This window comes from Natator depressus, chromosome 1 (assembly GCF_965152275.1).
Source record: "Natator depressus isolate rNatDep1 chromosome 1, rNatDep2.hap1, whole genome shotgun sequence".
NCBI lineage: Eukaryota > Metazoa > Chordata > Testudines > Cheloniidae > Natator > Natator depressus.
In genome coordinates, this window is record NC_134234.1 from 42,204,468 (window position 1) to 42,230,152 (window position 25,685).

A 25,685-nucleotide genomic window follows, 5' to 3' on the forward strand; every position below is an offset into this window, starting at 1 on the left:
CACTTCTCACAGTTTTTGGTAGAACCAACTGAGGATGAGAAAGTAAACCAACATTTTTCCCCAGCTAAGGATGCAAAATGCACTTGTCCAATCAGTTTCTCTGCTGGATTGCATTCCTGCACAGTCACAGTAACTTGACTGCTTTTAGGTCTTATGAGGCTGCATTACTTAGGATTAGTGGAATGACATAGGGACCAAACCCAAACGAAGAGGCAATTCACACTTCTGAATAAGACACCCATGATTTATTAATATAGTACATTAATAATTACTGTAACATGGGAAGCAGTGGGGGCAAAAGACAAACTCGCGTTTACGGAGGAGATGGTATGATGGGATAACATGATTTTGGCAATTAATTGATATTTAAATATTCATGGTAAATAGGCCCAATGGCCTATGATGGGATGTTAGATGGGGTAGGATCTGAGTTACTACAGAGAATTCTTTCCTGGGTATCTGGCTGGTGAATCTTGCCCATGTGCTCAGGGTTTAGCTGATCGCCATATTTGGGGTCGGGAAGGAATTTTCCTCCAGGGCAGATTGGAAGAGGCCCTGGAGGTTTTTCACCTTCCTCTGTAGCATGGGGCACGGGTCACTTGCTGGAGGATTCTCTGCTCCTTGAAGTCTTTAAAACCATGATGGGAGGACTTTAATAGCGCAGACATAGGTGAGAGGTTTATTGCAGGAGTGGGTGGGTGAGATACTGTGACCTGCATTGTGCAGGAGGTCAGACTAGATGATCATAATGGTCCCTTCTGACCTTAATATCTACGAATCTATGAATATTAATACCATAGGCACCAGTTAGGAGCAGCAGATACCTAAACATGCCTTAGTATATGCATACACCAATGTTATAGCTTATTGGCTGCATTATACCAGGATGAAACTGTCAACATCACTGGCAATGTGTAGATTTTTCTGTATATTCAGACTTTTTGCTTGCCCCAGTTCAACATCTAAAGTTTAAGATTTAAGCCACTCAAGGCAAGAACTGGTTTTTCTCTAGCACATTGTCAGCACTCAGTAATATATAAAATATGACTAACAAAGCTAATTCAGTAAAATGTTGCACATTTGTTTTAAAGGGTTCATAACATTGTTTTTATGAGGCAAGCACATATTTTCACTCCTTACTCTTTATTTAAAAGATTCTCCCTGAAAAAATCCTTGAATAGTATTCAAATTGCTCCTATGATGCTTTCTTAGTACTATTCCATATTGTGGTATTTTACATTAATTTAGAATGAAAAATACTTTAAACAATTTTTTTCATGTTGCTAGTAATTTTAATGACGCGCTTAAACATCCTGCATACATTGAACACTTTTTCATCTAATAATTACCATAAAAGTTACCTGATCATTAATACTACCTGTTTAAAACCTGTGAATAAGCTACTTTATTTCATGAGCACACCTAGTTTTTCATTTTACCTGATTGCTAGTTATTGCTCAAAATCAGCAAAAATTACATGGGTTTCAATGAACTACGAAATGTGGCATATGAACCTTTACAAGTAAAAAAGCATTCATCTGCATAATTTTCTTGTTAATATGCTGATGCAAACTGTACAACTGTTTAGAATGAACCAGAATGGAGTGATTATACATTTAGCTAAAAGTAGGCTTGAAATTGTTGGTTAAAACTGGGCTAATTTATAAATCCAAGACACACCAGATTGAAGTATGTGTTTGCATTTTTCTTTATTAAACTTATGGCACTTAATATAACAGCAGAAATAATCACAAGGCTTCACAACCAGAAGCAATACAGTTTTCCAAACAGTGTAATTTCTTCCTATTACCAATAATTACTTGTGAGATTTCTGAACATAACAAGCCCTTATTTATGTGCATGAAACTGAAAAAGCCTTTGTCAGATTTCCACTTTTGGATTACAACGCTGCTGCATGCACAGCACCCCGTAACATCATGTTATTATCTGTTTGCCTTTACATTCTGGAAGTGAAATTACAGTTTCACTGTGGTAGCAAGTAAACAGTTATGACAATTGTGTCATTGGGAAATGATGAATATTTATGTTTAATGTGGTAGATTTGGAACAAAAAACAAACAAACAAAAATCCTATTTACAAGTTCCCATAATTCCTTACAAATAGCTAATGTTGAGTACATTACATGACATTACCAGAAGTATTACAATTTATAAAAGAAAGTGAACTAAAAATCAAACATCTCTGGTGCCATGGTGAAAGACAAAGTAAAAAGAACATTACATTGCAGCACCTTCTGACATGTAACAAAAGATATTGCCTGCTATATACCAAATAATGGATTCCCAAGTTGTACTATATTTCCAATGTTTGTTTGTGGAAAATATACATACATATATATACAGAAATATGAAACTCAAGCATTTAGACATTTGAGAAACTAGTTTTGGTGTATGGTTTTCAAAAACCCTTCATAAAACTCTGTACATTAATGGTCACCTATCCTAGGTTATCAACATGCAGTTTTCATTAAATAAACAATCACAGGCTTTTAAACAGAAAATGTAAATTAAATACCTAATTATATTACAATTAAGTAAATGCATTCAATGCACTACATGATGTTGTATGTTAAGTCAAGTAATATTAATCAGGATTAAAATACTGTACCACTTCAAAAGTACTGTATTAACCTTTAAATGTTCAGGATGTAATACTGCAGCAAACTGATAATCAGATCCAGCTGATAAGAATACTACTATGAGAAACATCAATGTCCATGGAAGATAAAGAATAAAGAAATGCTCTGGAGTGACTCCTCTCCAAAGTTATTTTATGATTTTCATTTAGTAATTTGTCCAGTCTGATCAGTATATTCAAAAGGTGACACCACGTTTTTGGAAGCATAATATTAAATGAAATAAAATCTAAGTTTATATACAAGCTTTATCTAACATACCACTAAGCTTTGGTTACATAAAGTGCAGTTCAATTTTAATCAATGTACTGTACAGACAGCTATTTTTTGCAGCACAATCTCCCTGCAAATTTTTAAATATTCATGTTTTACAGTTTGCTTATACAGTAGACTCAATAAAAAAAAGTTTTCTTACATTAATTTCAATTCTAAATACTTCAGTACCATCCAATTATGCGCACTGTATTTCTAAGCTGTTTGGTAAGTGTAACCTCTCAGAAATACAGTAATCTGTACATGTAAATTACATTTGTATCCCATCACATTAAATATCTAGTTCTTGAGAGTACAATTTTCTAACTTTCAAATCTCTCACACTTTTTGTTGTATAAAGTTTTCAAGTTTTATTATGATACAAGCAGTACACTCCATCACTCTCATGGCAACTTCAGAAGTGAACCTGTCATTTGGAATCTGTGGAAAGGGAAGCAAATCAGGGTATCGAGTTTTTAAGCTATCTACTCCATAAGCTTCCAGTGTGTGAACATCATTTGTAAGTCCTTCAAGTTGTTGACTATATTCCTCTATTTTTTGTGCAAGTGCAGTTGGTTTTACATCTTTATCTGATTTACCCCTTACGGCATAGTCAGCTGCAATCAAGGCTAACTTTGTGGAGAGATAGCATTTGAAGCACACCCATTCATTAGCATTTTTATGAAGGTCATTTCTTGCAGCTGAAAAGTTTGCTCGAGCTTGCCTAAGCCATCTACGTGCTTCCACAGGATTACCAACAGACTTGAATGTGGGTGGTACAAAGAAACGTGCAGAGTAAGATGGCCCTGTAGAAGATGGACACTTTTCTTTATACTGTTGCCTTTCAGATTTATGGCTCGTTGCTTCTTGATTCCACGAAGTATAAAATCTTTGAAATGAAAATTTATCTGACTGAAATCGAGATGCTGAAGATGAAAATGTTCGTCTTGATGCTCTGTCTGTATTTTGATCTATAAAGGCCTGTTTTTCTAGTCTGTTAATCTCATTCTGTAAATGTTTGAAAACTTCATTGGCTATATCAAGATTCTCTGAATTTTTATCTGGATGCCACTTAAGATATAGCCTTCTAATAATCTTTTTCCTTTCAGATTCTGGAAGTTTCCAAGCCTGTTCAATCACTGATGTCACTTCTCTTAATATTTCTGGCAAAGAATTCAGCTTAATCTTTTTGGGAGAGTGATGTTTTGAAGATGTTGTTTTGTGGCTCTCTCTACCAGAGAAAAGAGGAGGAACTGTCCTAGGTCCATGTGCTGGAAATTCTGTAGGACTAGTTGGGGTAGATGGTGCACTGTCCCTACTCTGAGAACTTTCATCAGGTCTTGAAAACTTGTATAAATCAAGAGAGCTCACTATTTTATACTCACTATATCCAATATCGATCTGATAAATCTTACCTAGAAAACTGGAATTTTCATCATCTTCCCTTTCTACTTCTTGTACAATGATTGCATATGTATATGTTGGTTGGTATGATCCATATATATCACCACCTTCAGCATCAACAAGGTAACCAACATATTCACCTGGATAAAACACATTCATTGGATCCATAAGGAGAGTATAATGAATTTCAGCTGGTATAGGAGTTCCAGGCATAGGTAATTCAAGTTTTGATGGTTCTGAGGAGTCATACTTCACTCCTAAACTGTCAAGCTTCTCGCTAATTCTGTAAATATCATTGCAACCCAACATGGCAATTAAATATGAGGTATCAGAAATTAGATTGTCAGTTGCAGATTTCAGGGTCATTGCTAATGCTAAGAGAAAATTTATGTCTTTGCTGTCAGAGTGCTGTATATAAAGCAGTATTACTGCATTCCCAAATCTCTTTAAAAAAGCAAATGTTTCACTTTTACTGTGGGGAATAGGAGTAAAACCTTTAACCCTTAATGTTGTTTGCAACTTCTCAAAACAGGAAACTTTCAAGCCTTCTCGCAAGGTTTTGCACAGTCTTATGGCCTTTTCTTCATTGGCTAGGAAAGCATTGTCATTTTCATGCTTCATAATTCTAATGAGTCCTGTGATAAACTGTTCAGAAGATAATAGTAACTGCAACCGTCCCTGTAGAGAACATAATGCTCCAAACTGACATGTTTTGGGAGACTCTTCATCTAACAGTTCTTCAAGAATACTGCTAAGTAGGCGAGGCCTCAGTTTCTGAGGAAACAGCATTATCAGCTTAGTGTGAAAACCATGATCTTTTCCTAAATAACACTGGCTAAGATCAACAAGCATCTGCACACCAATGTTACCCTGTATTCTACTTTTGTAATGTGGCGCATCATCAAAAACTAAGATACTTGATTTTACCAATCTGCCATCTTGACTGGGAAGGTAAAGGGCCAGATCTCTCACATTCTCAAGGTCATTTCTAACCTTAACAGAATCATTTTGCAGACTTTTAAACAGACCAGAAACAACTCTTTTAACTGTGCGCATTTCATTAGGATCCAATTGTTTTCCTTCAGAGTTCTTGAATATGCGACTTAGAACCTCAACATACTGCTTTGTTGAAATAACATCTTCAGTACCTAAGTGTTTAAATAACTGGTGGAAGGTGCCAAGTTCTAAAGGAAGTTTGTAAAGGTAAGGTTTAAAATCAGATTCATACTCAAGATTTATTACTACCTCCTCAGGCTTCAGGAGCTTCCAACCTTCTTCCACCATCACAAAAGCAACCCCTCGAAGCTGAAAGCGGAATTCCCTTTTCTCTGTACTGAGAAATTCATAGATACTCCTTAGTACCTTAGCTCTAGTTTTCACCATGTCCTCATCTAAAGTTGTTATATTGCATATATTTCTGCAGTTATTGATAACTTTGTCCAGAGGAGGATCCAAGTTAACATTAAGCATAGTTAAAACCTGCTCAAGCTGTTCTTGTGGACCAAGACTGCTTCCTTCCTGTTCCTTGATACTTAAAGGTGTTGCTTTTTCAGGAAGAATAGGACACGAAGTCCACAGCAATTGTAACACATCCGTCTGTTTGAATTTAGGGTTTACTTGTGCTCCACTGAATCTTATAAGAGGGAGTGTTCCATTAACCTCTTGATACTGAGGATGAAATCTGACAATTTCAGCAGGAGCACGCTCGGGGCACAAAAAAGGAATTAAAGATAATTCTTTTAGAAAGTTTCCCAATAATAAATCAGTTCTTTCTTGGAATATGTGATGAAGGAGGACATCAACTGTACTTTGCAGTGTTTCCTTAGACCAGCTTTCTGTGTTAGCTCTCATACTGATCTCCTTAGCAAACTGTAGTAACTGTTGCTGGGAAATAATGTATTTTAGTCCTATATTCCGCAGGAATGTTACCCATGATGTAAGGAATGCCCCTTGATTCTTCGGTTTTGTGAGTTGTTCCAGTCTCTTAAAGAAATCTTGAGGTATGAACAATTTTTCAGGAAGCATAACTTCAAAGACTTTTACAGTTCTGTCATAAAAATGTTTTGCAGGTTTTAGTCTATTGCTTGCATCGTGAATTATCAAAAAGCTTTCCAGCTTTTCAAACAGCTGTTCCTTTATTTCTGAAAATTCCTCAATGCCAGAGAGTCTGTTCTTTAAGTAGATCAGGTGTTCTGTCTTTGCATCATAAGACAGACTTTCAATCTTTGGTAAAAGATGCTTCAAATACACTTCAAGATCATCTACAGGGACACAACCAAGCACAGTATACAAGTCTTTCAGGTTAATTTTTTCTTCAAGAAAGGCAGATGAAGTTGACTGTGTCCACCTATCCACTTCAACTGAAGGAATACTTTTTGTGAGTATGTAACATGTTCCACATTTTGAAATACTGATGTATCGACCACTAATGGATTTATAGCATGGGAGAGACTTTAAAATTTTGATGTCATCCTGTGACATCAAATTACTTAAATGGCAACTGAAGTACATTAGGAGGGCCTCAAAATCACTTTCTGCTAATTTTTCAGTCTTAAATGTCGAGGTCTGGACCATATAATGTATGGCTTTCAGAATGCTTGATGGATTATCTATATTTGCTGTATATCCTGACAACAGAGACACTAAAACATTATCTTTGGAGCATATTTTGTTCAAAGCAAGCTGAATACAACCAGTTTTCATTAAAGCATGGAAAACTTTATCACTTTGAGCATTTGGGAAAACGGCTATATGCATTAAGCTGAGAGGCAGCAAGACATCACACTCTGGCACTACAAGCTGATTGACTGAGACAGTAAACTTTGTACCTGGAAGCAAAGCCCAATCTTTCAAAGTATCAACAACATCATCAAATTTTGGTTTCATATCTTCTTGGTCTTCCTTAACATTTACAGATTCACTGATAAAATGCCATGCATTTTTAAGCCAAGATTCACTTGCAAAATTTTCTTTCCATCGCACACAACTTCTGGTTTTATATTCTCTAGGCAACATGGATGATAACAAATCAGCAAAACTTGTGATATCAAAAGCTTTTGCTACATCACAGCTAAGTAAAATATTACTGTATCGCAAATACAGAGTGTTCATAAACAGATCCTTGCGAGATGGAATCAGTTCATGATATGTTGTTAAGAACTTTGGCCGCTTTGAATCAAAAACTTGCAAGACATTGTCAAGTGTAATAAGTAGTGGCAATCCCTCAATTTGGACTTCATTTTCTTCAGCATCCTTAAAGCAATAGTCAACCAGAAGTTTTAGACTGTGAAAGAGTTTCAGATTTGTCTGTTGAAGACGACAAGGCAATTTTCCAATGTGGCAATTGGAGTCTGGAGAAGAAAAGGTCATCAAAAAAAATCGGACATCAGTAGGAGTCACATAGCTGACAGGAATATCTGCATCTACAAGACAATGGTAAAGATTTGCAGTTTCATCACAGTTATATACCAAATTGAATCCAATTTCTAAAAGTAGGTGTTTGAGTCTATAAACATTTTCTGCCACCGTCTTACGTGTTGTGATGTACTCTACATTTTTGAGGTGGTGCAACTCATCTTGTAGCAAATTGTCAAAGAATGGTCTACCTTTGTTCGAGGTAGACATGTTAACCCAAATAATGATCACTGCAGAATGTAAATCAGAACCATCAATATTTGGAGCCCGCACAACAGGTAAAAGGCGTTTCAAATCTTCATGAATGCAGCTGTAAACTGCTTTCACTAAGCAATACCAATCTGGCTGCAGATCAAGTCTGTTAACTGGGAAGAAAGACAAAAACTTTTTTAAAGTGTCTTTCACAACATGAACAGGTGTGTTTTGCAGTACTGATACTGTAGGATCAGTGCCTGGAAAGTAACGTTTTTTCAGCTGAATCAGTAGTTCAACATAGGCTGGTGCTATTAGTGCTGTCATTAGGCTATTATTCCAGTCACTTCTTACTCCAACTCCATTATCATCCCGCCACAGATTTCTTCTGGCAGAATCTAGAGCAAAATGTCCATTCACATGAAAAGGTAACCCGGTTTCTAACGATAAGGGTAAGAAACAAAATGCCCTATGTGGTTTTTTGTAATTGTGAGTAATGCAAGCAGCTACTCCTCCACGTGGAAAAAGGGTAATGTCTTCATTCTTGTGAGCTGATATAACACTCTTCGATACCTTTTCCATAGCTGAAAAACCTGACCTGTTGCAAATTAACCAAGATGTAAGGTTCCCTTCAGAGTCTTCAGTATCCATAGTGTAAGTAATTTGTTGCACAGGTATTTCACTTAACTGCTTTTTTTTCGTTACGCTGTCAATTACAGATGCATGGAATTGCTTCCGTTTCAATCTGTCTCCATCAGTGATTTTGCCCTTTACAGAATATAACACATTCAATGCTCCAGTTGTTTTTTCTATTTCACAAATGGAAATTTTTTCCATGTGATTCAAAAACATTAGAAGTTCTGCTCCATCTGTACGCAGCTTATCCAGGAGATTTTGGACCATTCTATCTGAACATGGAACTGGGGAAATTTCTGACGCATTTGCCATTTCTGCATTTCGAAGTGGAAACCTAAACATTGTGCAATTATCCATTTTAAAGTGATTTCCTAAATAAAGGTCCAGTACATCTGAGAATTGTGTTCTGAAATCTGCATCTAAATCTCTAAACATGCGTCCAGGACTTACTGAAGTTGCACCTGGTGCATATCTAGCATGGGGATCAAAGATACAGAGTATATCATTACCAGATATGAAAGAAGGGCAGTCAGTAATGTGATACACAGAATTGAATCCTATACCATATTGTCCAGTTTTACATGGATTTCCTTCTTTAGTACCTTTTCCAAGGTTCTGAATTCCTCTTATATCATCCTCTGTAAAAGGCTGATTGTTGTAAACACATAGTGCTGGACCTTGAAGTGGTGCCCATTTCTCATCAAATATTCTATCAACTGGATGTTGTCTAGAATCAAACACAAAACAGATTTCTGTAGCTTTTGCATCATCTGCATTCTGAAGGAGCTCTTTCAGCATTTCTTTTTCAGAGGGATAGGCATTAAGAATGCTTTTAATTCTACTTGTCAATTTTTCTTTTTGTCCAAACTCAGTCCCAAGAGTAGTAAAACAGATATTAGAGGCATATCTTTCTAAAGCTTTATGTCGCTTGGGTACTGCACCAAGCTTCACTGCAACTTCTCTAGGGATATCAGCATGACAGTATTTTACAGTTGTATCTTTAACTTTTATCCAAGGACAGTCATTGTAACACAAAGTTTTAGCAGGTAAAAGTGCTAGATGCGTATCTGGTAACAAAATCTCACCATATTTTTTCTCACATAATTCTTGCTTCTTCTCTCTAATGAGACTCCATATTCCTTCACTAATAATTCTCCTACAAAGCTGAAAATTCTCTTCTGTTAGCTGCTTGCTTCCCCTCTCATGATTTACAGACTCAAGAACTAAGGCAAAATCTTCAACTGTAAAAGCATGTCTTACACCTACACTTTCAAATAGTTCACGGAAACTATTTTTATATTTATTAGGCAATTGATGAAGATATGGTGTTGCTTCAAAGTTCAAATGAAAACACACTTTTGTTGGGTTAACATACGCACTCTCAACAAGAATGAAACTAAAATTTTTCAACTTTTCAACGATCACTGCTTTTGTTGTTTCATTTTGTAGCATTGCTTCATGGAGGTATTTGTAACAAGCATTGGTGATATTCTCCTGATACAATGTAATTCCATCAAATGACTTCGCAATTTCTTGCAACTGATTTATGACCATGTTAACAGTTGGTTTCTTAAGCAAACCCAAGAAATCTTTGACAGCTAATGATATGGCTCCACAACCTTTAAAGGAATGGGAATTTTCATTAAGAACTGGTTGTAAAAGACAAACAATATCTTGATGATCAGCAGTGAAAAGGTCAGTTGCTGAAAACATTGTTTCAGGCTGAAAGTCACTACCCTTCCAGTGCAATGAGAAGCCGGCTGGTTTTGTGAGGAACGGGAGGAAAGGAATTGTCTGACATTTTGCAGCAAATTCTTTAGCTCTAGGATCTCTACATTTTAATTTTTCATCAATGAGACTTAATATAATGCTGCTTCTGAGACAGGCTGCAACATGATCATTCCTATTAATTGCGGCTACTGATTCTGCACGTTCTATTAGGTCTTCCCATGGAACATCATCCTTAGCCATACCTAACTGAACAAGTTTAACCAAGATAACTGGATTAAGGTAATCCTGACTGCTGCCATAAGGAAATCTTCCATCTTTAGCATCATACAACTTTGCAACTCTTCCTTCAGGGTGGATCAATCTTGAAGGTATAACCAAAGAATGTTTATCCAAAGAACAAGGAATACAGGGAGTAACACGAAGAATTCCTGAGAACTCCTCAACCTTTTCATTCAGAACATAACGCATCAAAGGATCACGCAGCTCTGCATCAATCTCCTGAATGTTCGGGAAAAAGACTTCAGAAAAGAACTGTCTCTCAGAGAAAGTGTTCTCTAGTAGTATATATTTACATCCTGCTTCTTCGAACCCTGCCTTTATCCAAGATGGAAGCTCCACAGCACAAAGATTTTTTGATCCAGTTTTTTTAAGATATTTGAGGAAGATCTTAAAGGCTGCAGGTCCAATGTCTGGACGTTTCAGTATTGAATCATCTAAAAACCTCACATTCTTCATGGAAACCCAAGATGAACCATCAGAGAACACTTTGATCCCTTCTTTGCCTTTTGCATGAGCTATATCTTCATAAAATCCTTGACATATGACAGAAAAATCATCATGCACTGAGTCAGGATCTGGCCACACTGCATAGTAACTGTAGTCAGCTAGCTCGCCATTGACTGTCATGTCACGTAAAACACAAAGTGCTTCTAAATAGGCTTTTACAATAACATGCCTCATGAATAATGTGTTCCATCTTCCTTTTGTGTCTGTTTTCCAGATCTCTTTTCGATTTGAAGTAACAGCAAAACAGCCATTGATGTGAACAGGTAAACCTGTTTTTATTCGTAGAGGTAAATAGCAGAATACTTCCCCAATGCTGTTGCAATTAGGTTTCACAATCCACTTTTGGTCCTGAGTTTCAGACAGCAGTACTCCTACTCCACCACAGGGGACAAGACCTAGTCTTCGTCCATTTTCGTGTAATGAAAATTTTAAAGCATCACCAGTATCCATGCAAGAACATATGAGCCAAGTTGTAGAATCTACTGTTTTTTGTGGCAGTTCTTCAGCTGCCCTTTTCATCTGTCCAGATTTAGCCATTTCGAAGAGAGAAGATGGATCATCTTCTGGACCTCTGAAAAGTGGAGACTGTAAATCAGCGATCCGTCTAAATACATGATGAAATTCTTCTACTATTATCTGTAGGATGCATGAAGACTTTGGTGTTTCAGTGGGAAGCTTTCTATTACTGCTGCTGCAAGTCTTCATCAGTTTAGCCGCTTCCTTTAAAACACTTACAACAGGTGCAGTCAATGCTTTGGAGGAACATAGACTTTTTTTAATAGTCACTGTATCTTGTGCTACACCAGGGTCAGCTTCCTCAACTTTCAAATATTTCAGAACCATTGAATTTACACTCTGAGTGAATATTATCAGTCTATGACCACAAATGCTAAACTCATCCACAAGAGAGTAAATGTCTGCTGTATTGTAGCAAGTACTGCTGACTTCACTCATTTTAGCCTCCTGCTGAGTTCTAAAGGAAAGTCTGAAAAGTGTTCCTTTATAACTGTAAGGAGCCTCCACAGTCAATGGTAGCTGACAACCAAACACACCTATAAATGGCTTGAACTGGTTAGGAAATTTTCGCAGCCTTTTCTGTTGCTTACTCCAGTTAATCTTGATCCCAGGATTAGATTTATCTCTAATATGTTTACTGAGATGGTTAATGTTTGGATCAAACATTATCATGAATTCTCGACTCATAAAGATAGGAATATCAGTGACGTGATAAACAGAGTTGAACCCTAGTCCAAATTTCCCGACTTTATCAACTTCTTCTCTTTTTAGAGACTCACCTAATCGAGTTATATTTAGAAAATCTGAGTCAGAAAATTCAGAATTGTTGAATGACCACAAAGCTGGTCCATGACACGCTGCCATTCCTGGATCCAAAAGATTCTCTCTTATATTCATATTTCTTCTCATGTCAATCATGAAATTACATTCTGTTGCATTGGCATCGTCGGCATTTTGAAGTAGCTCTTTAAAGATATCTGAAACAGAAGGGTATTCCTCCAAAATGTTTTTAATTCTTACAGTGAGAGGTTCTCTTTGCCCAGATTGCTCAAATCCCATATTTTCTGGATTAATCAATCTTGTACTGAGGCATGGCACATTTAACCACTCTGCAGTTTTCATGGGTATGTCTTCATGCACCAGAATTATTGGTTCCACAGAATCTTCAAGCAAATCATTTAAGTCATCAACTTTGATATCACAATAACAACATTCATGAATTGGTTTCATTACAAGCTTAAAAGGACATTTGCTACAATATATAGGCACAGGTGTATTCAGACTTGCTGGAATCTGACTGCTGTATAGCCATCTTATAATATTCAGCATAATGTGAAGATTTTGTTTACTCTCCTCTTCACTGAGAGATTGCTCACTCTTTAGATATATTTTCTGAATGACCATGGAAACGTGGTCTGGTGTCAACTGCTCAACTGATCCACAACTTTTAAACAATTGGTGGAATTTAGCCATAGTTTTTGGCACACTATGCAGATAAGGCTGGAGATCAAGATCAGGTACTGACTTTATTACTGCCTGGGTAAGGGAACAAAATGTTTTACCGGTCCAGACCCAGGGAAATTTCAAGGCTTTAAAAGCATCTTTACCTTCTTCTAAGTGATCATGCATAAATCCATAGATTTCAAGCAAGATATGCTGAAATTGGTAATAGTCTTCATCACTAAAGGTTTTAGAACTGTGCCAATCAACCACCACTTTAAAGTGTTTTAAGACTGCTTTTATGCCAGGTTTGGTGGAGATGCCAAGTGCTTTTTCTATATTTAAATGGACACTTTCCACAAAGGGAACTGATGAACCAACTAAAATTGCATGAGCTATATTACACATTTCTGGTGGTGAACAAAAATTACAAAGGTCTCCTTTCCAAACCAATGATCCCGGATAGTTTGGAGGTCTTTCCTTACATGCTGGAATCCATTTTAATTTTTTCAGCATTGATTTTGCTTCAGCTGACTGCAGCAACATATGATTTTTGTTCAAAATCATTAAAAGAGTTCTAGCTTTTCTTAATAGTACATCATGGCTTGTGCGAGAATCACCTTGCAAACTTTCAATTTTATTTGCCACTCGCATAATGTCTTTTTCTTCAAGACCGCTTTCATTTTTTAAACCTATTTGTCTCAGAGAATGAAGAATATCTGAAGATGCTGTAAAAATACTAGGTGGGAAGCAGATTTCCTCCTCAGCATAAAACAGATTTTGCAGTACTTCTACCTCAGGATCAAAAAGTTCATTGGCCGACACTATCTTTCCTTGTGAAATCTGAATAAATTTTAGTGATGTCAGCCAATCTAGCACATCTGTATTCTCATTTTTGAGGAAAGTGAGATTTTCAAGAACCCAGAGCATAATCTGTATTGTTTCATCATAAGAATAAAAGTCATTTTGAATATCTTGTATAATAAACTTTAGACAATCTGTGCTCTTTAACTGTTCTACTTTTAATAAGTTAGCTAAACGAATGGTAGCTTCATCACTGCTGTCAATTATTGGAATAGAAAGTCTCAGACTAGGTGGAAGTTTGGCAGTGTGATGCAACACTTTACAACCTTTTAATCCAGTAAAAACAGTGACCCCTTCATCAGATGATTGTTCAATTCTTTTAAATATCAGTAGCTCCTGAATAATTCTTCTCTCTTTTTCACTGACATCAGTTAAGCTAGCTAAGAATCCCCTAAGAGCATCTTTATGTGCTGGAGGTAATGATGAAACTTGACTGGACAGTTTTTGCCATGACAGTTTCTCCATTATCTGCAAAACAGCACCTGGTAATGGTGGATGCACATATTTTTTTAAAAGTGGATGTTGTATAGAAGCATCTAGCTTCTTAAGTACAACACCACCAAGTTTTTGAATCATGTCAGCTAAAAATCCTGGAAGCTGTGTCTCAGATTCATCTTCTAAAATAATTGCAGGTGGAGTCCTAAGTCTAATAAGTTCCACTAATACCTGGTCTTCCTCTAGCGGCATCTTCGGGATAAGTGGCATGTCATCAAACATAGTCAAGTCTTCAGAAAAGTGTATATATAGATTCTTCCAGACCATCTTAAGCCATGAAATAGATGGGTGATTTTTATCTTCTGAACCTGGATACCATTGTACCACCATATCTCTGCCAGGCCACAAGGTGTTCAGAACTTCTTTGATAAGCCGGGCAAATCGTTCAGAGTTCAGAAGCTGCAGTTGAGTGCATGGTCTTCCTGAAATTGAAATAAAACAATAACTCCATGAAAATCAAGCAAAACAGGAGAAATACTTTTTTTCTGTAACTTTTTTCATAAAGGAAACAGAAAAAGCAGGACAGGAAACTTCCCAATTTCTATACTTGTTCACAAAGATGATTTCAGACCTGAACTCAAATGTCTCATCTCACTTTGCTGAGTTGATTAAAATCAAGTCCATTATATATTAGTACAAGAAATAATTACCAGATTGCAACTGATCAGTATGTTAGTTTTGCACAAAGTCTTTGGGCACACAAAAAGAACTGTAGAGTTAATTTTCAATATATAAAATACAGCTGTGCATGTAGGGATTGTCCTTTATGCTTGCTTAAACTCAAACAGAAAGGCTCAGAAAAATGATTATTTGGGGCTATTTTTTTTGGCATTATCCATTCAATTAATAGTTACTTATTTTTAGAAAAAATGTGAAGTGTAACCTATTGGTTAGAGCAAACAGCAGGGCCATCCTAGGTACTAGCCTAAGCTTCAGTCAACCTTCAGTCAGTAAAAAAAAAACTTGGTCGCAACAAAACTACTATATAGCAAATGCTGAATCTAAGGTTAAAAATATGTGCGTGTGTGTGTGCGTGTGTGTAAAAACGTCTACTATAAATCAGTCTTTATTGACAATAATATATTTTGAAATATACATTGGTATTCTAAATAAATAGATCATAGTTAAACCCTACAACACTTCTGTGAGATAGATAAATGGGTAAACTGAAGCACAGGGAAATTAATAAATTTCCCATGATGGCACTGAAAGACAGTGGCAGAACAAATAGGAGAACCCACCAATGTTGAATTTCAGACCCCTACTCTAATTACTTAACAAAACTCTTTCCCTAAAAGCAGTAGTCCAATTATAGCAAAACAGCTGTGGAGACATGGCTTTGACAGCACAAAAATTAGAACATCAGCTCCACTAACAGATTATCATGAAAGCATTTTACTTTTCTCCCACATATATATAATAACCTACATTAATCCTTGTACTCTAAAACCAAATATGAAATGTGTGACAGACAATTTTGTAATAATTACATACAAATATAATGCATCATGTATTTCTGCAACATAATATACATTCATATGCAGTAATCAATATTGGTTTTATCAAAAAGTCATTTTATATAATATAGATGTCCAAAATAAGGAAAAAGAACATTAAAAAGGAAACATGAAGTGGCAAGTTACATGGAAAAGTTACACAGGCAATTTTAATGTTTATTACTATTAGCAGTTTGTTTACATGGTTAAAGCAGGAGACTGTCAACACTTATTTCAGTTCTGGCTCTGCCACTAACTTGCTCTGTATCCATGGGCTAGTCACTTAGCCTCTCTGTTCCTAGCTTTGCAAAGCACTTTAAGACCTTTGGATGAAAGGTGCTATATAAGTGCAAAGTATTACTGTAGCATACTAAGCAGATGGTGATTGTGAAATAAAAGGAGAATAGGGTGAACAACTGTAATATGTATTTTTCTTAAAACAACGTGCCGTATAGTAACAATGTTTTAAACTTTTTAAAAACTCTTTCAGATAGAAATCAGCCTTCTACATAGTAAATCCAGATGTTTTTAAAATCCTTTAAAAGTTTCTTATTTAGATCTTTTGAATGTTGATGTTTACAGGCAAAAAGAAAAGGAGTATTTGTGGCACCTTAGAGACTAACAAATTTATTTGAGCATAAGCTTTCGTGAGCTACAGCTCACTTCATCGGATGCATTCAGTGGAAAATACAGTGAGGAGATTTATATACACACAGAACATGAAAAAATGGGTGTTATCATACACACCGTAAGGAGAGTGATCACTTAAGATGAGCTATTACCAGCAGGAGAGTGGGGGAAAGAAAACCTTTTGTAGTGATAATCAAGGTGGGCCATTTCCAGCAGTTAACAAGAATGTTATAGGGGTTTTCTCAGAAAGGGAGAAACTATCTGCACAAACATAAGAAAAAATTTGTTAACTTCTTTCCATTTCATCAATCTTATATGTTACCTATAACTACAGAAAGTACAAAGTCGGTGAGGCAATGTTTTTTATTAGACCAATTTCTGTTGTGAGAAAGACAAGCTTTCAAGTTTACACAGGCTCTACATAGCAATGTACGCATAGCGAGACTCAAGTCAGCTGACCTGTGTCAGGGAAACCTGAGCTTGAGCATCTACATTGCACTGTAACCTAGGTTAAGAATTTTCTGACTGGTGCTCGAACCTAGGGCTCTGGCATCCAGACTCTGAGTCAAACTACAGATCTGAGTCAAAGTAACCGTATCCCAGAGCGCCTAGTGCACCGCCCCCCACAACGCTAACTCTAGCCCTAGGAATGTGTCGCACTGTAGGAAAACTCTGCTGATCACCCTGCACATTACAGGAAATTTGAACTGTCTGCCAACAAATCCTGCCAAGCAATCATTTTGTTTTGTGTACTTCCAGCTACCAGAGCCAGCAACAAGGAAGAGGCACCTTTGGATGAACTTCTCTTGCTTGCACTTTCACGCATGTATCAGGAAGCTGGCAGAGCATCTATAAGATGCTGGTGGACATTTTGGCAATGTTTTCTGTCCCACCAAAGGTACCTCACTGACTTCCTGATGGAGCTGCAGGAGGAGGAGCACCCTGGCATCACAGACTCTCAGTGGCAAATGCTGCTCAGTACAATTGGCATAGCCACTGATGGCCCCTACACAGAGCACTGCTTCTGGTGTATGGCCACAAGGACTGGCTGGTGGGACCAGATAGTCATGAAGAGCTGCGATGAGGAGCAGCAGATCCAGAACTTTTGCATGACAAAAGCAACATTTCTGGAGCTTTGTGAGCTTCTTAACCGCCCCCTCCCCGGACACACTCTCCAGCATAAAGAGATACACAAAGTCATCCTTGCCAGTCCAGAAGCAGGTTGCTATAACTGTGTGGAAGCTGGCTACCCAAGATTGCTACAGGTCTATTGCCAACTGGTTTGGGGTTGGAAAGCTGACTATGGGTAAAGTAGTGGCAGAGATAACTGACACAATCAGGCATGAGGTTTACCCCAAGGTGGCAGGCACTAAAGATATTCCAGAAGTAATTGATGGCTTTGAGAGAGTGGGGTTTCGTAACTGTGGCAATGCTAGTGATGGGACTCATGTGCCCATAGTATGCCCTTCTCAAGGAGCACATGAGTATATAAACTGCAAAGGGTACTACTCCACTGTTATGCAGGCACTAGTGAACCACAGAGCGAGATTTATGAATGTCAATGTGGGCTGTACAGGAAAAGTTCACGATGCCGGAATTTTTCACAGCTCGGGTGTCTACATTCTTGGGACAGGCTGGGACACTATTTCTACTAATCCTACTAAATGACACTAACATAAATGATGTTACTGTACACACTGTTATTCTGGGGGACCCCCACATAACCTCTTATGCCTTGGCTTATGAAACCATATCCTGATTTCCCTGGCCCTGGCAAATAAAGGTTTAATTATACTCAAAGAAGCTGGAGAATCGTTGAATGTGCTTTTGGCAGATTAAAATCAAGTTGGAGGTGTTTACAAACCCATTTAGATGCCAATATAATTAATGTGGTCTGCATTACTGTGACTTGCTGTGCTCTTCACAACCTAGAGGCCAGAGGTGAGCCATTTCCCCCTGAATGGATCTATGACAGCGAGGGAACGCGGGATTGGTGCCCTCAGCCAGAAAGTGCAGCCACAACTGTGGGAGCTGGTTGCACCTGTGCTGCAGAAGTAAGAGATACTTTGTGTGCATTCACATTATTGACCTGCATGGCCCAATGGAAGAGGGGGAATAGTACCTGTACGAATGTGCTTAGTGGGGGAGAGGAGCTGGCTCATTTTTGGCAGGGGGGCAGTGCGTGGGAGGGGTGTGGGTTTAATTGCTATGTAATGTAAGTCAGATGACATGACAAAAAATAAATTTGTGTTAGGGGACCAGCAAACAGAGGAATACTGTTTGCTTTGCAATGCTTAACTACTCCTTAATATGTTTTTACCTTTATCTCAGATCCTGTGTGTATGATATGATGCACTGAACAGCAATAAACTTTCTTGAAAACATAACATTCTTTATTTGTAAACAGATCAGAAAACAGTAAACCACTCACACAGTGTTGGGCAGGCCAGCTGCCATTACAACACCAAACACCCCGCAATAAAGAACAGGAAATAGTTAATACGTAACACAATCCCCCTACCACTGCATGTCCCCTGGCCCCAGATCCTCCTTTCCCTTCTTTACATGTTTAGCCCTCACTTTGTGGCAGGTGAGGGAGGTGGAGGTTTCCACCAAAGAGGAAGGAAGGCCCCACAGGGTTTAGTTGCCAGCCCAGCTGCTCACCAGTACTGAATGTATGGGCTCCCCCAATATGGAGTTGTGCAAGCTACTGCTGGGCTGAAGGTATGTTGCTGGGGCATCAGGACGTGCTGTGGGAGAGGCAGCAGGAGCCAGTGATCTTGCAGCCATTAAGATAGCAGTTGCTGGAACAGTTGTCTTTGTTGGGCTCTGTCCTCTTCCCTTAGCCACCGTTTCTGTTCCAGGAACTGCTGTGCAAGGGCCTGCTCCATTGCTGAAACATTCACCTCCAGCTGGGCAGCGAGCCTCAACCTTGCCTCCTGCCTGTCAGCCTGCCATTGCTCTGTCTTTCATCCCTCTTCTTCTGGTACTGGAACTGCTGCTCTGCCCTCTCAAGAACATTGATCATGTGTTCTTCATTTGGGGGTGGGATAGCTCAGTGGTTTGAGCATTGGCCTGCTAAACCCAGGGTGTGAGTTCAACCCTTGAGGGGGCTGTTAAGTTGATCTGGGGCAAAAAATGGGGCTTGGTCCTGCTTTGAGCAGGGGGTTGGACTAGATGATCTCCTGAGGTCCCTTCCAACCCTGTGATTCTATGAAAATCTTTCTTTTGGAATGGTCCTGAGAGTATGCTGAGCCAGGGATCAAGTTCCAGAAGAACAGCAGGTAGTATAGGTTATGGGCCTTAAATATTATAAGAAACAGAGGGTTATTGTTGAAAATAGCTCTGTGGAGGAGCACAGAATTAATAACTGTGGAACGTCAAGGGCATAAAATATAACAATTCTAATGTGAACCCACACATACTGTGAAGGGGATGCTTCAGTCATCACGCGGTCTCTTGACGCAGCCTTGTTTATCATAGTTACAGAAGTACATAGGCAATGGTAATTTTAAAATCAAAACTGCTTCATAAAAATTTCCTAAGTAATTGCCATATGGAGGGTCCTTGCAGGAAAAATGCATTTTCTTTCCCATTTCAGGCCTTTCATATTTTGGAAGACATAACAGGTCTTGTGGTTCCCTATTGGCAGAGGGAAATGTTATTCCTGACTGCTGGAGGGAATCCTGCAGCGTAAGCAACAGAAGTATTCAAACCAACAGCACATCCCTGAGTGGAGTGGACTAGTCAGCGAAACAGGGGGGCGTGGAAAATACGTTCTTCCCCACAATGTGACAAACTATCTGGAGTTCCTGCTCCAGGAAATGTGTGCAGCTATCAGTAGCCAGGACTGGGTTCTAATCCATGATGGAATAAACACGATGCCGTGTTAGAGCACACATGGCTATTATTGCTGAACACAAAACTCTCTGAAAACTGCAGCTTTAATCCTGCATTGATTATCACTAACTGAAATTGACTAGATTTGAAAACAGAAAAAAACGGTTACCTAATTTACATAACTGTTGTTCTTCGCGGTGTGTTGCTCATGTCCATTCCATTCTAGGTGTGCATGCACCCACGTGCACGGCTGTTGGAGATTTTTGTCTTAGCAGTATCCACAGGGTCAGCTGTGGTGCCCTCTTGAGTGACATGCTCATTTGTCGGTATATAAGGCGCCGCTGGCCCTATGCACTCTCAGTTCCTTCTTGCCGGCAACTCTGACAGAGGGGCAGGAAGGCGGGTAATGTAGTGGACAGAAGCAACACATCTTGAAATCGTAGGTAACCGTTTTTTCTTCTTTGAGTGTTTGCTTATGTCAATTCCATTCTATATGACTCACAAGCAGTATCCCTGGAGGCAGCTCAGAGTTCACAATCGTGTGGTTTGCAATGCTGCTCTGCCGAAGCCAGCATCAACTCAGGCTTGCTGGGTAAGCGCATAATGAGACCTAAATGTGTGGACAGATGACCAGGTAGAGGCCCTGCAGATAACCTGAATCAACACCTGGGCGAGAAAGGCGGCCGACAAAGCTTACACCCTAGTTGAGTGGGCAGTCATGGTTGCTGGTGGAGGCACCTTCGCCAGGTCACAGCAGTAATGGAAGTAGGCTATGATCCAAGAAAAAACGGTTACCTACCTTTCATAACTGTTGTTCTTTGAGATGTGTTGCTCATGTCCATTCCAAGTAGGTATGTGCACGCCACGTGCATGATTGCCAGAAGGTTTTTCCCATAGCGGTACCGGTCAGGTCAGCTGTGGAGCCCTCTGGAGTCATGCCTTCATGGTGGTGTATATAGGTCCCTGCCGATCCGCAACCTCTTCAGTTCCTTCTTGCCGAATACTCTGATGGAGAGGAGGTGGGTGGATCTTGGAATGGACATGAGCAACCCATCTCGCAGAACAACAATTATGAAAGGTAGGTAACCATTTTTTCTTCTTCGAGTGATTGTTCATATTGATTCCAAGTAGGTGTGTCACAAGCAATCCCTAGGAGAAGGGGTCGGAGTTCACCAACTCGCAGACTGCAGCACTGCTCTGCCAAATGCAACATCGTCTCGCCTGTTGTGTAATGGTATAATGAGATGGAAAGGTGTGAATAGACGACCATGTCGCCACCCTGCAGATGTCTTGAATAGGAACCTGCACCAGGAATGCTGCACATGAAGCTTGTGCTCTTGTGGAGTGTGCTGTTAAAGCTGGGGCCAGTATCTTTGCTAGGTTGTACCATACCCAGATACAAGCCATGATCCACAAAGAGATCTTTTGGGCCAACACTGAGAGCCCCTCCATCTGCTTCACAATTGCAATGAATAGCTGTGTCGATTTCCGAAACGGCTTTGTCCGCTCAATATAGAAGGCTAACGTTCGTCTGACATCCAGGGATTGGAGCATCCATTCCCGGTTATTAGCATGTGGCTTAGGGAAGAACACTGGAAGAAAAATGTCCTGATTCATGTGAAATTGTGAAACTACCTTCGGGAGGAAAGCTGGGTGTGGCCACAACTTCACTTTGTTTTATAAAACACAGTATAAGGGGGGTCGGACGTGAGGGCCCTGAGCTCAGACACCATCCTGGCTGAAATTATAGCCACGAGGAATGCCACCTTCCAAGACAGGTAAAGTAGAGAGCATGTTGCTAGGGGTTCGAAGGGAAGGCCCATGAGCCTCGAGAGCACCAGGTTGAGATCCCATGGGGGAATCAGCTGCCTAACTTGAGGGTACAGTCTATCTAGCCCTTTGAGGAAGCGGCCAACCATGGGGATAGCAAATATTGACCATCCAGCTGAGCCGGGATGGAAAGCCGAAATAGCGGTCAGGTGCACCTTTACTGACGATACTGCCTGGCCCTGCTGTTTTAGGTGAAGTAAATAGTCCAGGATGAAGGGAATTGATGACTGTAATGGAGGAGTGCTCTTCTGCAGTGACCAAATCCAAAACCTCTTCCACTTAGCCAGATAAGTGGCCAGAGTGGATGGCTTTCTGCTGCCAAGGAGAACCTCCTGAGTCTGAGCATGCAAGCTCTAACGCATTCAGCCATGGAGTTTCCATGCTATGAGGCAGAAAGACTCTAGATTGGCATGTTGGAGGTGGCCATGGTCCTGCGTGATCAAGTCCGGGACCCGGGGCAGAGTTATAATCATGTCCACCAACAGGTCTAGAAACGTGGTGAACCACTGGTGCTATCAAGATTATTGATGCACCCTCTTGTCGGACCTTCAGCAGGACCTTGTGAATGAGCGGGAAGGGCAGGAATGCATATAGCAGATGCCCCTTCCAAGGGAGAAAAAAGGCATCCGCCAGCGAGCCTGGGCTGTGATTCAGGAAAGAACAGAACTGCTGACACTTCCTGTTGTGCCATGTCGCAAACAGGTCTAGCTGGGGAATTCCCCACCTTTGGAAGATGTTGATGGCGACATCCGGGTGGAGGGACCACTCGTGGCCATGAAAGGACCTGCTGAGGTGATCGGCCAATTTGTTCTGCGAGCCCAGAAGGTACAATGCCTCCAAACGTATCAAGTGGGTAATGCAGAAATCCCACAGCTTGAGGGCTTCCTGATACAGGAGAGAGGAGTGAACACCACCCTGTCTGTTTATACAGAACTTTGCTGTGGTCTTTTCTGTTAATACCAATACACATCTGTCTTGTAGATGGGTTTGCAAGTGAGGCAAACTGCTGCAGCTCCCTGAAATAGATATGTAGCAAAAGTGCTGCCTAGGACCAAAGACCTTACATCCTGAGTCTTCCTAGATGCACCTCCCATGCCATTGCCGATGCATATGTGACTGGGGACAGTGATGGTTGAGGCCTGGAGAAGGATATTCCCACACATATTGCTTGGGGGTCAAGCCACCACCAGAGGGACTTAAGGACTGGAGGAGTAAGTGTGACCAATTTGTCTAGGCGGCCTTGGTTCGGCCTGTATACTCGGGCTAGCCAAGCCTGAAGGGGATGGAGCTGCAGCTTGGCATGCTGTACCACATATGTGCAGGCAGCCATATGTCCGAGCAGTTTCAGGCAATTTCGCACCATAGTAGTGATGAATCTTCTGAGATCGTCTATGATGGTGACCATGGCGAGGAAGTGAGATTCCGGGAGGAATGCCCTGGCCTGACCAGAGTCTAGGAGAGCTCTGATAAACTCTATCCTCTGAGTGGGGTTAATGGTTGACTTTTCTGTGTTCAGAATGAGGCTGAGACTGTGGAACGTTGTCCGCTCCAGGCTCATGTGGTCCTCCACTTGGGCCCGGGAGCAGCCCTTGATAAGCCAGTCTTCTAGGTATGGGAATATCAGCACTTGCAGCTTCCGCAAGAAGGCTGCCACGACCGCCATGCACTTGGTGAACACCTGAGGGACCACCAAGAGGCTGAAGGGGAGGACCATAAACTGATAGTGGGTATTGTTGACCACGAAATCGAAGAACCATCTGTGGGACAGGATTATGGACATGTGAAAGTACGCGTCCTTCAACTCGAGGACAGCATACCAGTCCCCCAGATCCAGGGAGGGAATAATGAAAGCCAGGGGAGACCATGTGGAACTTCAACTTCTTCATTAAGGCTAATGTAGTGCCCATCTTTAAAAAAGGAAAGAAGGAGGATCCTGGGAACTACAGGCCAGTCAGCCTCACCTCAGTCCCTGGAAAAATCATGGAGCAGGTCCTCAAGGAATCAATTCTGAAGCACTTAGAGAAGAGGAAAATGATCGGGAACAGTCAGCATGGATTCACCAAGGGCAAGTCATGCCTGACGAATCTAATTGCCTTCTATGACGAGATAACTGGCTCTGTGGATGAGGGGAAAGCAGTGGACATGTTGTTCCTTGACTTTAGCAAAGCTTTTGACACGGTTTCCCACAGTATTCTTGCCAGCACGTTAAAGAATGGGATGGATGAATGGACTATAAGGTGGATAGAAAGCTGGCTAGATTGTCGGGCTCAACGGGTAGTGATCAATGGCTCCATGTCTAGTTGGCAGCCGGTATCAAGTGGAGTGCCCCAAGGGTCGGTCCTTGGGCCGGTTTTGTTCAATTATCTTCATTAATGATCTGGAGGATGATGTGGATTGCACCCTCAGCAAGTTTGCAGATGACACTAAACTGGGAGGAGAGGTAGATACGCTGGAGGGTAGGGATAGGATACAGAGGGACCTAGACAAATTAGAGGATTGGACCAAAAGAAATCTGATGAGGTTCAACAAGGACAATTGCAGAGTCCTGCACTTAGGACGGAAGAATCCCATGCACCGCTACAGACTAGGGACCGAATGGCTAGGCAGCAGTTCTGCAGAAAAGGACCTAGGGGTTACAGTGGACGAGAAGCTGGATATGAGTCAACAGTGTGTCCTTGTTGCCAAGAAGGCCAATAACATTTTGGGATGTATAAGTAGGGGCATTGCCAGCAGATCGAGGGACGTGATCGTTCCCCTCTATTCGACATTGGTGAGGCCTCATCTGGAGTACTGTGTCCAGTTTTGGGCCCCACACTACAAGAAGGATGCGGAAAAATTGGAAAACGTTCAGCGGAGGGCAACAAAAATGATTAGGGGATTGGAACACATGACTTATGAGGAGAGGCTGAGGGAACTGGGATTGTTTAGTCTGCGGAAGAGAAGAATGAGGGGGGATTTGATAGGTGCTTTCAACTACCTGAAAGGGGGTTCCAAAGGGGATGGATCTAGACTGTTCTCAGTGGTAGCAGATGACAGAACAAGGAGTAATGGTCTCAAGTTGCAGTGGGGGAGGTTTAGGTTGGATATCAAGAAAAACTTTTTCACTGGGAGGGTGGTGAAACACTGGAATGCGTTACCTAGGGAGGTGGTGGAATCTCCTTCCTTAGAAGATTTTAAGGTCAGGCTTGACAAAGCCCGGTCTGGGATGATTTAGTTGGGGATTGGTCCTGCTTTGAGCAGGGGGTTGGACTAGATGACCTCCTGAGGTCCCTTCCAACCCTGATATTCTATGATTCTATGAATCTGTTTAGGTTTCAGAGATCTAAAATAGGCCTGAGTCCATCCTTGGCCTTTAGGATTAGGAAATACCGGGAGTACAGCCCCCTGCCCCTGAACTCCAGAGGTTCCTCCTCTACCGCCCCAAGTTGTAGGAGCGTTTGCACCTCCTGCACTAAAAGTTGCTCGTGACAAGGGTCCCTGAAGAGGGATGGGGAAGGTGGGG

The 25,685-nt window shown here is 40.4% G+C and overlaps 1 protein-coding gene across 2 annotated transcripts in view; it reads right to left on the reverse strand.

Moving 5' to 3' along the window:
• Window positions 1-1,698: 1,698 nt before the first annotated feature.
• Window positions 1,699-25,685, reverse strand: part of SACS (sacsin molecular chaperone) — a 252,517-nt gene continuing 228,530 nt past the window's right edge. For both annotated transcript variants that reach the window (XM_074958364.1, XM_074958355.1), the window contains exon 11: window positions 1,699-14,809. In XM_074958364.1, the coding sequence (XP_074814465.1) occupies window positions 3,249-14,809 (11,561 nt within the window). In that variant the 3' untranslated portion in view covers window positions 1,699-3,248. The remainder of the gene's footprint in view (window positions 14,810-25,685) is intronic.